Source organism: Vanessa atalanta, chromosome 12 (genome assembly GCF_905147765.1).
Source record: "Vanessa atalanta chromosome 12, ilVanAtal1.2, whole genome shotgun sequence".
Classification (NCBI taxonomy): domain Eukaryota; kingdom Metazoa; phylum Arthropoda; class Insecta; order Lepidoptera; family Nymphalidae; genus Vanessa; species Vanessa atalanta.
In genome coordinates, this window is record NC_061882.1 from 12,735,112 (window position 1) to 12,750,775 (window position 15,664).

General features: G+C 38.2%; 1 protein-coding gene across 2 annotated transcripts in view; it reads left to right on the forward strand.

The window, feature by feature from the left end:
• The window catches only part of LOC125067655 (lachesin-like), a 118,334-nt gene that overhangs the window by 101,803 nt on the left and 867 nt on the right, over positions 1 to 15,664 (forward strand). For both annotated transcript variants that reach the window (XM_047676357.1, XM_047676358.1), the window contains exons 3-8: positions 12,558 to 12,700; positions 13,348 to 13,488; positions 13,977 to 14,070; positions 14,288 to 14,481; positions 15,041 to 15,146; positions 15,435 to 15,576. In XM_047676357.1, coding sequence (XP_047532313.1) covers positions 12,558 to 12,700; positions 13,348 to 13,488; positions 13,977 to 14,070; positions 14,288 to 14,481; positions 15,041 to 15,146; positions 15,435 to 15,576 — 820 coding nt within the window. The remainder of the gene's footprint in view (positions 1 to 12,557; positions 12,701 to 13,347; positions 13,489 to 13,976; positions 14,071 to 14,287; positions 14,482 to 15,040; positions 15,147 to 15,434; positions 15,577 to 15,664) is intronic.

Consider the following 15,664-nt stretch of genomic DNA (forward strand, 5'->3'; position numbering starts at 1 on the left):
AACGGAGTAGCGCTGCGCTTTTAAATCAATCCGTGTGCTCTCTCAATCGGTTTTATTTAGAGACGGTTAGGTGAGGACCGACTTTAACCGCGGTGTACTGTAGGACATGAAGGTATCGGATCAGTAAATAAATAACCAAGAAATATTTCCTATGCGACGTAATCTTCATTAAACTCCGTTCTGCGATATCAAATACTTAAACTAAAAAGACCTTTTAATAAAATTTAAGACATTATTGATGTCAGAACAAATGCATTATCACAAGGCGTGCATTATTTAAACCTCCTCTCGGCGCTATACTCCATTTTAAGCTTCTTCCTTTGATACATATTTCAGATTATGACATGATATTTTAACGTCTTTCAGCGTGAAATAGATTTCATCGTCTCAAAGCGCGCTGTAATCTCGTTGAAGAATAAATCTATCGGGCTACAGACTACATCCGAGTATCGCGGCAGCGCTCGCTGTACGCGCACGTGGCTCATAAGAGAGTGTATGCATATATACAGACACCGCCATATATTACAATACGCTTTTTTGCTTTTTTACTTTAAATGTTTTATACTGTTTATTTATATTTTTCCAAATATAAATAAACAGTATAAAACATTTTTTTAAGTACAACGAAAAAGATTTCTCCTCATTGTTTGATCACGGACTGAAACAGTTTGATGTTGATATGTGTTTCACAATAAAATGGATTTTCATATATCTTATATATGTCACACTTATATATATATATATGACAACTCTCGTTTATTTTTTTTCATTAGCAGCCTGTAAATTTCCCACTACTGGGCTAAGGCAGGAGGCCTTTGATACAACAATAAATAAAATAAAATATTGTCTTACTAAGTGAACTGCTCAATTTCTTATATTTAATATAATGTACTTTAATTTATACATTATTATTGAAACTCGGTTTGCGTTTTAATATCCTTTTTTAAATTGGTTGCAAGTTATTTAAGAAAGTCTGTCAAACAGCTCAATCAATACATTTCAAAAAGAGAATTACAAAATCTATAAATTAGATGAAAACTACTTGGAAAATTTTAAGCTCAGAGCCAGGCAGGCTGACATCTGATGCAGGATGAGTATCTCTCAGTATAAAAGGGAATGGCCAACGAATTCGAAGATTTGCTTTTATAATATACCTGCGAGTACCACTTAAATAATTACATACTATCTATGCGTTATGTTTCTGGGAAACAAGCGACTTATGGGTTTTATCAGTTAATAAGTGGAATAATGTTATGTAAAAATAATGAAAAATAGAGGAAGTAATATAAAATAGTAATTTTATAAAAAATGACACAAATAACAATAGATCGACATAAATTTTTCCACTATTATATTTGAAAAAAAAAATCGTTCGATTTGTTTTGATTTAAAGCGTTGGATTAGGCCTCGTTTAATATACGACGTAAATAAAGCAATACTTCCTTACACAAACATAGAAAAACGACGTAAAAGTTTTCAAGCGCAGAAAATATTAAACTACGGCGCATTCCCTTCAAAAAGGCGCGGCTTCAAATAATAAAGAGGCCACAAAGGCTCGCGCGAGATCCTCCCACACTCAAACACTCGCCGAGAGCTCATTATGAATGAAGAGTGACCGCTTCAGCGCTTTGCTCGGCCTAGAGTGTTTGCTGGACCGGCCGGACGCCGGGTGATGGGTGTCGGAGACCGGTTGACGTGTACCGGGTTAAAGGTGACGGGTGACGGGTGACGGGTGAGGGGTGAGGGGGCTGTTTGACAAGTACACAAACATTTACACTTCTTCGCTACACCGTTTTGTAATGTTTCATTTTAAACACGAAACGAACTAATCGTGCTCACGGTGACCGATCTGTTAAGTTACGTAATACATAAGATTTCAGATGAGGCGGAGATAAGGCATGTGATGTCTTTATTAGATAATTACCTTCGTAGAGCGGGAATTACGGGGAGCTGGACTCGGGTGAGCCTCGCTCTGTGCGCTCGTAGTTCATGCACGAAGATGACTTGTATTTACTGACTGATATTTGATTATAGTCGTATATAGTGGCTATTATAGAACTAGAGCTAGCAATTGCAACAAAATTTGAACCTCTGCTTGGTTAGTATCAAGTTAAATAAAAACAAAAAAAAAGTTTTTATTTTATTCTTTTATTTCTTTTTAATTTATAGTAATTTGTTCTTTCATATTGTTATTCATGTTTTTGTTTATATTTTAAAGAGTGGTATCACGCTGCACGAGAACTTGTTTCAAAAATCTATAAATAAATAAATAAAATAAATAATAGCGGAACGCAACGAACAAAAATTGATTCCCTTTGGTTGACGCAGTGAAATATAGGCCGAGGCGCTCGATGAGGAAAGTTAATTTTAATATTATTTTAAGTCAGCCCCAAGGTTACGAGGTACGATATCATGTCCGTCAAGCTTTCTATATCCAGAACTATTTATGTTGATTTAATTACTAGAACTTTACTGTTACCCAACTTCAACAAATAAGATAGTTCATACTTAAATTAATCAGCGCTCCCTCACCTTACTATATAGAACACTGACCACCAAATATATTTAAGATTATCAGTATATTCGTACCTGTTTCGTACGCACAAACTTTTGTTTGCGGCTCGACATAATGATGAGAATTGTTCATGTTCCTTGACATTCGGTAAATAATAAATAAACGGAGACATGAGAGCACATTGTTCACAGAATGAATAATGCAAAGATGATAAATCTGAACTGCTGCTAGTGCGACCCCGCACCTGAAGAGAGTCCCCGCCCTTGTGATAAATAACAATGTGGTGCTTACTTACGCGATGGGGTTTGCGTTCCGCATCCCTCCGGGATCGATCTGCAGCGTCTCGAGTGCTCTCTGTTATACGCGTATGACACGTGCTGTGTCTGTGCGCAATCAGCCATTGTTAATAGTACAGCAATTTAAGACGGTTTCTGTAGACAAACTTTACGACTGTATTTGTAATATTTTAAGGACATAAAACACAATAAACTTTAACGACTTAACGCAATCAAAGTCTTAAACAACGCCTTTATTATCGTAATCGCCACTCGTTGTGATGCGCCGCCGAACGCGGGATTTTAAATGACTAAATTAATAAATTAAGACACAGTATTCTTAGAAGAAAGGATGTTCCGAAACAAGTGTGTTGCTTAAGAATTACTTTGAGAATCTGGGCTTAGTTATTATATAATAGAAATTCATACAAATGAATTAATTAAATACATCGAAACACACCTCATGAAATGCGTGTCGGAGAGAAGGTGCCGAGTGGCGAGTGCTTAATGAAGGCTTCCAGACCGCTTTGTTACTCTAATGTAGACGTGCGAGCCCCGCGCGCTCTCATTTGTTTCACCGTCACGAGTGCCTTTAATTTAAATATTATCTTATTAAACTTAGATATTAAGCCTCTGCGATAACATTTTAAGGTCGAATGTTTACGTGATATTTCAAAACAAGCGGTTCAATCGACTGTATAGTCTTTCACGTCCTTTGTTGTTCATGTTAATTTTATGCCTTATATGATATAAGTAATATACTAATAAAATTGACTCGCTATTTACAGATCATTGCGATGAAGTCTCGAGAAGAAGCAATGTACTGAACTAACTCAGCGTCTGAGTGTTCTTGGAGCAAGACTTTATGTAAAAAACAGATGTCACCCGCGGCATCGCGCGCATTTAAGGTTTGGTCGTCGGGTGGAGGGTGTAACGAGTATCCTATGTCGTTTGGAGTTTAAGTTTACTTCATAGCAAATTACATCAAACTCAGTTGAGAGGTATGGCCGCGAAAGCCGAACAGACAGAGTTACTCTCGCATTCATAATATTAGTATAGATATATGATATAGACGACATGACAAGAGGACGACTAATATTCAGTAACTGTCATACATGCTTATCTATCAGTAGTATTTCCAAAAATATAAGAAAATCTTACCTCTAAATGTCAATAACTGCCGCGTGATGAACGCCACCCTAATACCTAAATAGTCGGGATAATATTAACCCGGGCTTCTCCGGGTGTGTTGACTCCCTCCTACTACTTAATGAGTGCGGATCGCCTGAGTGCGGCGCGGGTGTGCGGCGTTACCGACGCCGACACGACGTTTGATAATTCTAATTCGATTGCAAAATGATGTACATATTATACATACCACCAAAAGGCCCGCATAACATTTTATCCATGGCCTACGGAATTGAAATAATAGACATTACTCGGCGATATCGTTTGGAATAACTCTTTGAAATGAAATTATATTGTTAATGTTGATGATAAAATAAATATTATCACAAAAACAAAGCAACGTGACGGAACATAATCATCAATAATACGTCGTGTACCCCGACGGAGCAGGCGCAATCCGGAGCGAAAACGTCATTGCGAACAATCTGAATAGAAGAGATGCTCATTTCCAATATGTGAATGCCGAAGTTCCCGGCCTGATATCTTTCCTATTTTAAGTGCCCAGAATTTAATACTTTACACATTTGGAACGTACCAAGCACAACAAGCTTGGAGCTATTATGGTAAAGATATTCAAAGTGACGGTTCATAAATAGTAGAATTGGACCGAGAGCATGGTATGGATTTCTTATAGAGAACTTCACAAGGACGAGATGCAATATTGATACAATATCGTTAATGAGTTATTGAAACGGGCCTCAGGCTGTTGTTCCCATGTAATGCCTACGGTACATAGGGTGGGCCAGACATCAAAATAATGCTATCCCACAATCTGAGACGTGAGATTAGGAAAGAAGTGTACGGAGGCTGGCGAAATGATTTATTTATTTTCAAATTTGTAGAGAATTAACAAAATATGTGCTTCTGTATGCGCTGAAATGGAATTAAGTGTCATAAGTTGTGTTTAATTATTTCGCAATCGACCAGACTAACTAAATGGTGGAAATACGAGATTTTTTTTTTATTATTACTTTGTAAAACTAGATATAAGGATTTGTTTCACCCAAATTAATAATTGGTTTTGTCACATTGACGCCATTTTAAAAATATTCAATTGCAAAATCTCGCCTTCGGTATTACTTAGGGCAATAATCATTGTACATGTTTGTATGTTTATTTAAAATAGTGCTATGAGGGCACATCAAAATTATTGGTAGCTGCGGAAAAAAGTAACGACCCTAGTCCACTGCTATGTATTACTACTACACAAAGTTAAATGATCCCCTTTTTTACCGAAGACGTGTTATTTGAAAAGCAAAAGGTGTTTTATGTTTCAAAACAACGCAGCCACTACAGTAAGTTCATCGTCTGAAGTCTAAACGTGCGTTCGGACATGAATCGAATTTACGACTACCTCGTTTCAATGACAATTCAAGATTTTTAGTTTTAAACGATTCAGCACATCTGATCCTGTCGTTATTAATAGAAATAAATTTTTAACATTCCTGACGCATAAAAACTTATTTAAAAAAATTATAAACAATATTTAAATATTTACAATACCTAATGAATTACTTTTGAATCGCAGTTCTGTGTCTGAATGAAATTCTATCATATGAGAATCCACCAACCCGCACTCGAGCAGCGGGGGGACGGGACATTTGCCCAGCAATGGGACATTTACACGGTGTAATACACGTTATAATCGTGTTTGACTCAGTTTATGCATCTGTATGAAATTTAACGATTATTTATGCGAGCTGTATAAACACGAATGTCCTTAATGGATTTAATTTTATAAATCAATCAACATAAACGAAAAAGCATTTTTGTAAGCTAAGTTTGGTTTAATTATTCAAAACAAGAAACGCATTTCTTAATAACATGCAATTTTGCGAAGTTAGTCTGCGGTAGTTTCAGAGAAACGCAAACTCAAGTTTATAGTCCAGAGACAATCCACTGAAGGTACAAACTTCGAGAGCGATATTTAAGCAGGAAGTGAAGTCACTGGGAAGCGCCGCTCCGACGGAAGCCTCGAACTAAATGAGGTTGCTTCAGCCAATGAGGTCTCGTCCCACGTCCCTCGCTCGCCAACTAACTCCTTACTCCTGATTACAATAAACCTAGAAATTAAATCGTTTCATAAGTTTTGAACTTATGACTTTTCTCTCTTGTTGTCGTCTTCCATTTCACGTTTGAAAGAACAAGACATATCATTGCGTCACTGAATGACCCCAAACCAACAAGGTTAAGTTTTCATAGCGGATATTCAACATTTATGTGTAAATGTAAAGAAATGGCTAATATAGGCTGTAGATAGGGGTATGACAGGCACCGGGGCCGGACCTGATCGATCTATCACTGGCCGAGCGCCAGCTGCGCCCGCACTACCGTCACTCCGCGTTAAGAATCCTTTGCTAATTTAATAGTATCAATTAAATCCTGACTGATCATTCAAACGCGCAATTTTTCATTAGTTATACAGTGTTTATTAGTCCGAACTAATAACTTCGCCACAACGAGTTGTCCACTGGCGGCGGTGAGTTAATTTTATGTAAAGCAAACATTTTGCACTACTTAATTGGCATAAAACTTTGAAATAGTTTTAAGACTTCTTTTTTATAAATAATTGTAACAGATATGTGTGGAATACGGTATGATTCAAAGTGTGGCGTACATTTATTACGTACTATATTTTCGAGTACATTTTTTATAAAAAAAAAATTGTCTCCTTCTTGTACTTTTGTTTTATTTAGTATCCTCCTCAAAAAACACAAGTCACGGTTGTATAATATTATTATTTTTGTATTCGCACTTTTATCGCGATGCTCAGCACAGGCTCGGCAAGCGGACATGATGCACGAGACGTGTGCGCGATGGCACCGCGATGACTGAGTACGTGTTATGACCTTAATTTGAGTTACATGACTATAGATAAATAAAATGGTATCAATCAATTTTCGAGCAAATAAGTAATTTTTAGGTGAAATTAATTCAAAAATGTTGTATTCAGCGAGCTAGGAATCGTCAGTTTCTTTTTTCGTATTTGTTTTTTCTGTTTATACAAGGGCATTAAGTTTGTTTAGTACATCGATATTTTATTTTATCGACGCCGGTCGTGGTATCACGGGCAAGTCGGAGCGCGGCCGCTCGAATCCGAATAAATTTGCTTTTTATCGCGTCCGGTACGACCGGCCTCCCGCGCGAACCCCCGCACTCGCCCGCATCCTCCCCGTACCTCCACCGCTCACTCTCACCAAACTCCGACGACCTACCTCGTCCCGCTCGCACCCCGTCCCGCCGGATGTCGGTGATGGATGGAAGGAACCTCCACAGCTCCCTCGTATAACTCCTCAATTTTTATGTTTCCCGTGTCAATCAAATGTAAATAGCGCAGACTTTATTGATGATGAATTTCGAGCGTTCACTTAAAAATAATCTAAATCGCCTCAAAGGATACGAACTAGATTAGTGCGTAACGATACTCAACTCTATTTACCGTCCATAGTATCGAGCAGTTCACTCTTGTAGCCATTAAAACGAATTACATTTGTAGAATTTGATGTTTAAGAATAGGTAAATGAATTCAATATTATTGCAAAGTTAATAATTGGTTCTAAAGTCTAAGTAAATGAACGTGTACAGAATCTGATTGTATAGGGTAAGTAGAATCCGCTATTCAGCGTTGGCGCGCGGCCAGCGCCAGTGTCGAGGCTGCAGTAGGCCCCGAGTGGACCGACTCATTACAGCTCTAAGACGCTCGAAATAAGGAGCATAATAGCATGATAACGTAGTCGTTACGCGGGCTAGTGAGCAAGCGGAGCATCACAGCCCGCCATACACTTACTACTCGAATATAAGAACTCGAATAAGTTTCTAATCCGTGATATCATGCCGTCGGGGTTGCCATTATCATTGTATAGTAAAATCTCTGCCATGATTTGAAATACACTTTATCAATGTCAATAAAGATTAATCGGCACCTTTTAGAATCTTACTAGCGTCCCGCCCCGGCTTCGCACGGGTGCAATGTTGATACTAAATATACTGCAGGATGTATTTATATACAATACAACGTTCACATTTTTTTGTCATTGCTGTCATTTGTAAAGGGTCATTTAATCATATTGATCTATATTTATTTCCCAATGTATTTAAGGTATAAAATTGCATAAAGATAAATACTGTATTGCTCGTAAAGAAGCCATTATTTCTCGTAAAAAGTAAAGGATAAAAAATTGGTTATTGTGGGTTATCCCTAAGAGATCGACATATGTAGAACTCGAATATACATCGCAGACTTTTTTTAAGGTGTACAATAATGTAGTACATTATTTTGATGTATCTCGTAGGGTTCAACCAGCGTTTGCAATGTAAGTGCAAAAAAAGTTGTTCTTTACGACATCACATTAGAAACCTGTACAATTATAAGTGTTTATCTAGTAAATTATGCATGTATTATACATATAAGCCTTTTTCTTGAATCATTTTATCTACTAATAAACCGCATCAAAATCCGTGGTTTTAAAAATGTAAGCATAGACGGGGACGGACGGACAGCGGGAAGCGACTGTTTTATACTACGTAGTTATGTTTAAACTCATTAATAATATATACCTACATCTTTAAAACTAAATACCTGCACTATCAAATTTATCAGCTGAGGCGAAGAGATAGCTTAAACCAAAAGTTATAATAATAGGTTGTTAGTATATTTGGGCAACTGGCAACTGGCAAGCGACAGCTGTCACGGCTCGGCGTGCGCGGCGGAGTGCGGTGCTCGTGACAACAAAGGAAGTCGTAACGAGGGGCATAATAATATCTAAGAAGCATTCGTTAGATATATTCATGTCATTAAATTTACTTTAATAACATCTTAATACTTTGATGCCGACCCGCATTAGAGGAGCCGGTGAATTCGCTCAAATCCTCCTCAAAGGGAGTGGAGTTCTTAGCTCAGCTGTCGGGTATTTAGAAGATGTTGTACTTTCCTATATATCTCACGCATCACGCCTTTGGAGAGATATTAGTATCAATTTTCGGTGTCTTGTACTTCGAACCGAATAGCTTCGCGCTTAGTCACTAGTTTATTATAATTATGTACGTTACAGATAATGTGGTTCCCAAACGTCTGATCTACGACACTTGGAACTTTGTTGAACAGCGCTTAGTATCGACCAAGGATGACGACGTCGAACTCCCTACGTCTCAGTTCATAAATTGTTGATCAATGGACGAATACGACATTTATCAAAGTGTTTAAGATAATGTTACAAACCGAATGTGTTCGACGGGTCGCTACGAAGGCAGTTGCGTGTTTACGGTATAGAAATTTGCTTATAATTTTCACAATTCAGTGACAATAAAGATTAAAAAATAACCTTCCTCTTTTATTTTTAAGACGTACCTCCGACCAAGTGTCAATACGCTACTTCTATTGATTATGTTTTCCCTAAACATTTCTCACACAAAACGACCTCCATTACAATTTAATTGTAGGTGGTGCGTAATACGAGTATCGTGACGATGAGCTTCTGTACGGAGCAAATCAGAAATCGTAATAAAAGAGAATACAATTTTGAGGTCATTGTTGCTTGAGTGAAATGGTGTGGATACATTCCGCCATCTGCTTTCGGATCTGGGCCACTGGCGGCCGGCCAAAGGACTACCGTGCTGTAATAATACCTCCTCCATGAAAGAGGGTCAAATAAAACTATAACAATACTATAATGCTACAGACGACTTCCGTGACTGCGATATGGAAATATTTGTCGTAGAGAAAATAAAACTTCTAGTGACAACTACACATGACGAGGTGACGTACGAGATACGAGTGTATTATGCGAGTACGAAGACATCGCGACCTGTCAGTGTGGAATTTACATCAAATCTAAAGAATATTGAACAGTTCATCTTGTTTAACAAATGAAACAAAATATTTAAATTAATAATTACCTGCATTTCAAGTACATTAATGAAATGAGTTTAATAAAAAAAATATTTTTATTGTTTTTGTTAAAACTGGCATTACTTTAAATAAGTTTAGCTTGGTATCAAAAGTTTTATTCGATTTCTTTGTTCAGAATATTATAATAACACTTTGTGGTTGAAAAGTACATTAAAGTTTTCAATGTAAAATTGAATTTAAAAAAATACTTTTCAGTGGAGATAAATTTGATATATTTAATTGATATAACCGTAACGTGCATGTGGTAGTTCTGTATTAAAGCGCTCATTACTCCAGCTAACAACATGTAATGGCCCCCCGCCGCGGAGCCGCCGCTGCGGTCGTTTCCTGTAGCCAGTAGCCTGTAGCCGACTAAATATTTCAACTAGCCATTAATCCGACCCTTGCAGCAGACGCTTGAATTGTAAACTATAAATATAAAAGCGATTTCAAGCTGCTGATATTTACAACCTTATGCTTTCAAATTAAAATATGCGAATAAAACCACACGTTACATTATAAAATACAATGCGCTAACACATTTCAATTATTTATAATAGATTTAGTCTTTAAAGTTATCATCGCTTGTAACTAATCGCTATCAGAAGCACCAACTGGCCGCTAACGAAGCGCTTTCTAGTATAGAGAGGAACATATAAAAGATAATAATCGTTAAGCACTTGGCGTGCATAGTTGCGTTGTATGGAACGTGTCAATCAATTTCAAGTTGTCGCCAATTAAACAGAGCGCGAGCTGCTCAGTACGCTATACGCAGGCAGCAGCGCCCGGCCGAGGCGCTCCGCCGGCGCGCTGTGTGGTATTCTATTCTATAGAGTGAACCAACGCACTTGAAGATATTTTCACTTTGATCATTAGTTGTAAGATTTGAGTTCTGATTATTTAAAACTCAACAAAGTCAAATGAATTCCTCAGTTTTTTTTGTATAGAACCTGAATATAATGAATAGAATTGACAGGAGGATCTACATTTTATTTAATAAACAACATTTACAGCGTCCGCCATTTAAAATTAAGCAGGGGTAATATTTTTTATATAGTTTTATTATTTTTAAAAATATGACCAAGCTCTATCCGCAGCCAAATTGAATTAGCGGTCAAGCGGCGAGTTTCCGCGGAGTTAAACTCGCTTTGAACGCTTTCTATGAGGCCAACCTGCCGACGGCCAACTGCAGCCGACTCGCAGATCTTTTTAGAAAACGTATCAAATAACATCAATACACGCCTCAGTACGGACACATGAACTAATAATTAATTAATCGGTTCCATTCTTCACCCAAACAGAAATGATGACCTCGTGGAAAAAAGACGCGTCGGTCATTATTAAACCCGGCAAACTGCTAAAATCGGTAATTCTCAAACTGAATATTATGATTAGGTGAACGAGTGCGATACAACTGAGCAGAAATAATCACGATAGAAGATCAATTTTTACCCTAGATGAGATAGACGAGGTGAGGAACCCCGAAGCATTATTAAAACCGCAAACCGAAACGGCTCTCGCAAATCCTCACTTAAAAGCATTAAAGATATAAAGCGGAGCGGCAGTAAAGAAACCGCAGTACCAGCGAGGCACCCGCTCGTCGCGGCTTCCGTAGTAATTAATTAAAGCGTTCGCTACCCGCGGCAGCCCGCCACTCTCTGCTACTCGCCGTCATTCGCCGCCATTCCCCGCCACTCGCCGACACTCGCCACCACTCTTTGCGTACATAAATCTCTCCGCTATTGGACGCCTCCCAGGAAATCTGAAATGGAAATGAAAACTCATCACGGTCGAGCAGTGAGGTTGCAAGTTTTCACTTAAAGATACATCGCGGAACTCGATAAGTGCCCTTAAACTACATCGGACGCCTCGTGTTTCACTCTGATTCCCGAGGGCGCAAACTGATACTTTATGCACACGACTGATATTAAAAGTTAGCGAAGGAATTTGTCGTCGGCGCGGGGATTATCCGCCGTATTCCATGCGAGAACATTTTCATAAAGTTTGCGGTACGTACTCGTATCGCTTCCGAATATTTAGTAGAGGCGCGCATCAAGTGTCGTCACATAAATTATGTAAAACTCTAGAGTGCAACTAGCTGCTGTAACTTGTTGGTCGTGAACTATAAAGCAAACTTTTTGTATTGAATTTCTTTTCTTTGCGCACATAACGCACACAGCATTCTTATATTATTAACTACTAAGTACTACGACTGGAGACTCATTTAAAGTCTTTGTTTAAAAGACTACTAAATTATTTATAACGACAGTGCATCTAGAATTATCCCAAGAGCGCACGTGCTATTATAAAACCCGCTACGAGGTCTACCTATACTTTAGCCATATACTTTAAGTAGACGTTAAATATCGATTTAAGTAATCAATTAAACTGAAGGAGTCTCGACTTCTCTTGAAGTCGAAATATTTTTAACGAAGCATCAATATTTACATTTGCATCACAATATAATGCTATGTTTAGTACACGATAGTAATCATCATTGCATAAACACGAGAAGTATGGATAAGCTTAAAGCGGCAAGTTTCCGGATCCGCTAAGTCAATAAATACTTCCTAGGATATGTAATAAAATTCGCCATAATTTTAAGCAGATAATATATATGTTGATGAATTACTTGGAATGTAACTGCGCTGTGTAATTGTTTTAGCTAAAGAAAACGTTGGTCACATTCCAGTGTTGTCTTGCGGCGAGACGGGCGGGGGCGGCGGGACGCGCGCGCGGCGCTACGTGGGCCTGTACACCGGGCCGTACTTCGACCCTTCGGCGCCCAACAACATCACGGCGCAGCTGGGGACACACGCCTACCTTCCTTGCAAGGTATTCATACCTACCGAATATTGTATTTCATTCTATACATTCTAATTCCACGCTGAACCGAGCTTTACTTGGAACAGTTCTTTTATTTAACAATTCGTATACATTTATGTTAAATGAGCTAATTTATTAAAAATACTATGCGAACAAATTATTATTATATAAGCTAGATATTATCTTATAATTAATGGGTAATAGTTACTATCGTATGCCTCAATAGCTGGTTCGGTGACTGCCTCTTGTGGGCGGAAAGGAAAATAAAAGTATTAATATAATTATATTTAAAAGTGGCAATACAGTAAACTTCAAGAAAATTGTTGTACTTTTACCAAAAATGATATATGAGACTGTACAATTTGAAAATAACTACAATTTACTAATTGAGTATCAAACTATTCGGGACGCGTGTGGTGTATCATAATAAGTATTATACATTCTTGTTATAAATGACAGAAGCAAGATAGAATTCATACGCTGACTTGAAAACTACAATAAGTATCAGGAATACAAAATACCTTTAGTGCAATAGCAGTGGTGCTATGTTTCCAGACATTCTCCTAGTTCATTACTTACACGTTAGAATCCTGTCATAACTTGCAATATACTCAACGTAAACAACGTGACATCTAAACATTAATGAATCGTTTCAGGTGCGACAGTTGAGTAACAAATCTGTGTCTTGGATCCGGCGCCGCGACGCGCACATCCTCACCGTGGACCGGTTCACGTTCATAGCTGACGAGCGCTTCCAGGCGTTCCTCGTCGAGGCGACTGACACGTGGACTTTGCAGGTACATAATACTTTAAAACTATTTGATCAGTATATAAATAAGGTCCCTCCACTAGCTATGTTTTATAATGTAAAAACTATCGTATTGTTGGACACATCACTGTACTAGTACACCATATTACAGTATAATACCAGAAGAGCGAGCAAGCGAGATGCATTAAGGCAATTAAATCAAACGTAGCTTGGAGTCATATAATACGGTGTGTCCATTCTATGAAATATTAAAATAAATAATATTATTTAAAACTATTGAATCGTTATAGATTTTTTATAATACTAAAAATGTATGTATACGACAACAATATGCGCGAACACATTGTGTGCACAGCAGACCTCCGAGAAAACCGGGAAAGTCAAAGTTTGCGGATCTTCAAATTTGATGTTTGGTAAAGATTGGAAAATAATTTATTACAATAAAGCTTAAATAACAATTTAATGGGAATTACTTTAACGATAAAATGTCTACATCTTTACATTACACAATTCCAGGTGAAGTACGTGCAAGCGCGCGATGCGGGAGTGTACGAGTGTCAGGTGGGCACCGAACCCAAGATGAGTCACTTCGTACAGCTCAACGTCGTCGGTAAGTGGCACTCGTGTAACGGTTAAGTAGCCCACTAATAACTCACTTAACCGTGCTACGCTGCGCTTGAAATAACTCATTCGTCTTTTGAAGCACAACGGCATAGCTTAAAGTTTGGTCGCTTGGCATGACAGCCTCGATAGGATCGAGTCTTAATCCTTATAAAATATAACATGACGTTGTAATTTATATAGTCAACTACAAATACCACTTTCAGTGCCAAAGATCGAGATCGTCGGGGAGTCTGACCTTTACGTCAAGGCCGGCAGCACGGTGAGCTTGAAGTGTGTGATCACGCAAGCTCTGGAGGAACCCGCATATATATTTTGGTATCACAACGACGAACGTGTCCTCAACTACGACAGAAGCCTCGTCGAGATCAGGATGGAGCGCCTAGCACCCGACACTACGGTACATCATTCATAAAATATTCAAATTATACTTACTATTAAGTATATTTTCTGTTAAATTAAGATCCTTCTGCAGACGGGTCGTACCTTGTAATTTTTTACATTACACTTGCAGAACGTCTGAAAGAATATTTTATTATATTTCTATGACTAACGGAACCTTTTTCAATACAGTTTTATAATTAGTTACACATTCATAATGTATTCACGACGTTCGTGGCTAAGTGGCTTAAAAGATTTAAAATCCCGAGGCCTATGTCCGGATATCCGGGTTCAAATCCCGTGACAACGCAAAAAAAGTTTTTCTCTCAAGCAATCCTCAGTACCAGCCTGAGTTAAGCTTGATAAAAACCTACAGTTTCGGGCTCGCCTGGCTTACGTGTTGGTCCTTAACTTCAATTTTTCCAATCGAGCAGAGAGTGCACCTGCGTTACTTCCACCTTCCTTTATTACAATATTTATTGCATAAATTAATTTTTTTTCAGATTACCAATGACATGAATATTCTTCATATAATATTATTTATAACAATACATAAATAATGTGATTTTAATTTAAAGATTGGAAACCTGATAATATACAATCCGCGGCGAGAGGACTCCGGCAACTATTCGTGTTCGCCTTCCAACCTTGACTCCGCGTCCGTCGTGCTCCACGTGCTCAGCGGTCAGTATGGAACGCAAAACTATTTATTATTCACCCTTAAGAACCCTTAACGCATCTTAGAAATGTTTCTTTCGAATATAAAATAATTATATATATAATATCCACTACCCTTATCCACTCGTTTCAGTTACCGGATAGCTTTTCGTGACTGAAATATTTAGCTCCAATTTTCTTTATGCTACAAAAATATATGATTTTACTTAATATATTACATATTTTTTCCAATAATTGACGTCTGTCGTATTCAATTCAATAAAATCTGCCACAAAACGCTATCGATTATAACAGGCGAACAGCCGGCCGCCATGCAGCACGGCAACGGTGCGGCGGCTCCTCGCGCACGCGCGGTGCTGCAGTACGCAGCCGCCGCGCTCGCCGCGCCGCGCGTCTCGCGCATCCTCGCGCTCCTCGCACTAGCTCTCCTTCTACCGTTAGTATTATCGAATCACGTTCAGCTCGGCATTCATCCAACACATAATGCTTGAAACGACTTGTCTATATCTGATATAATAAGTCGG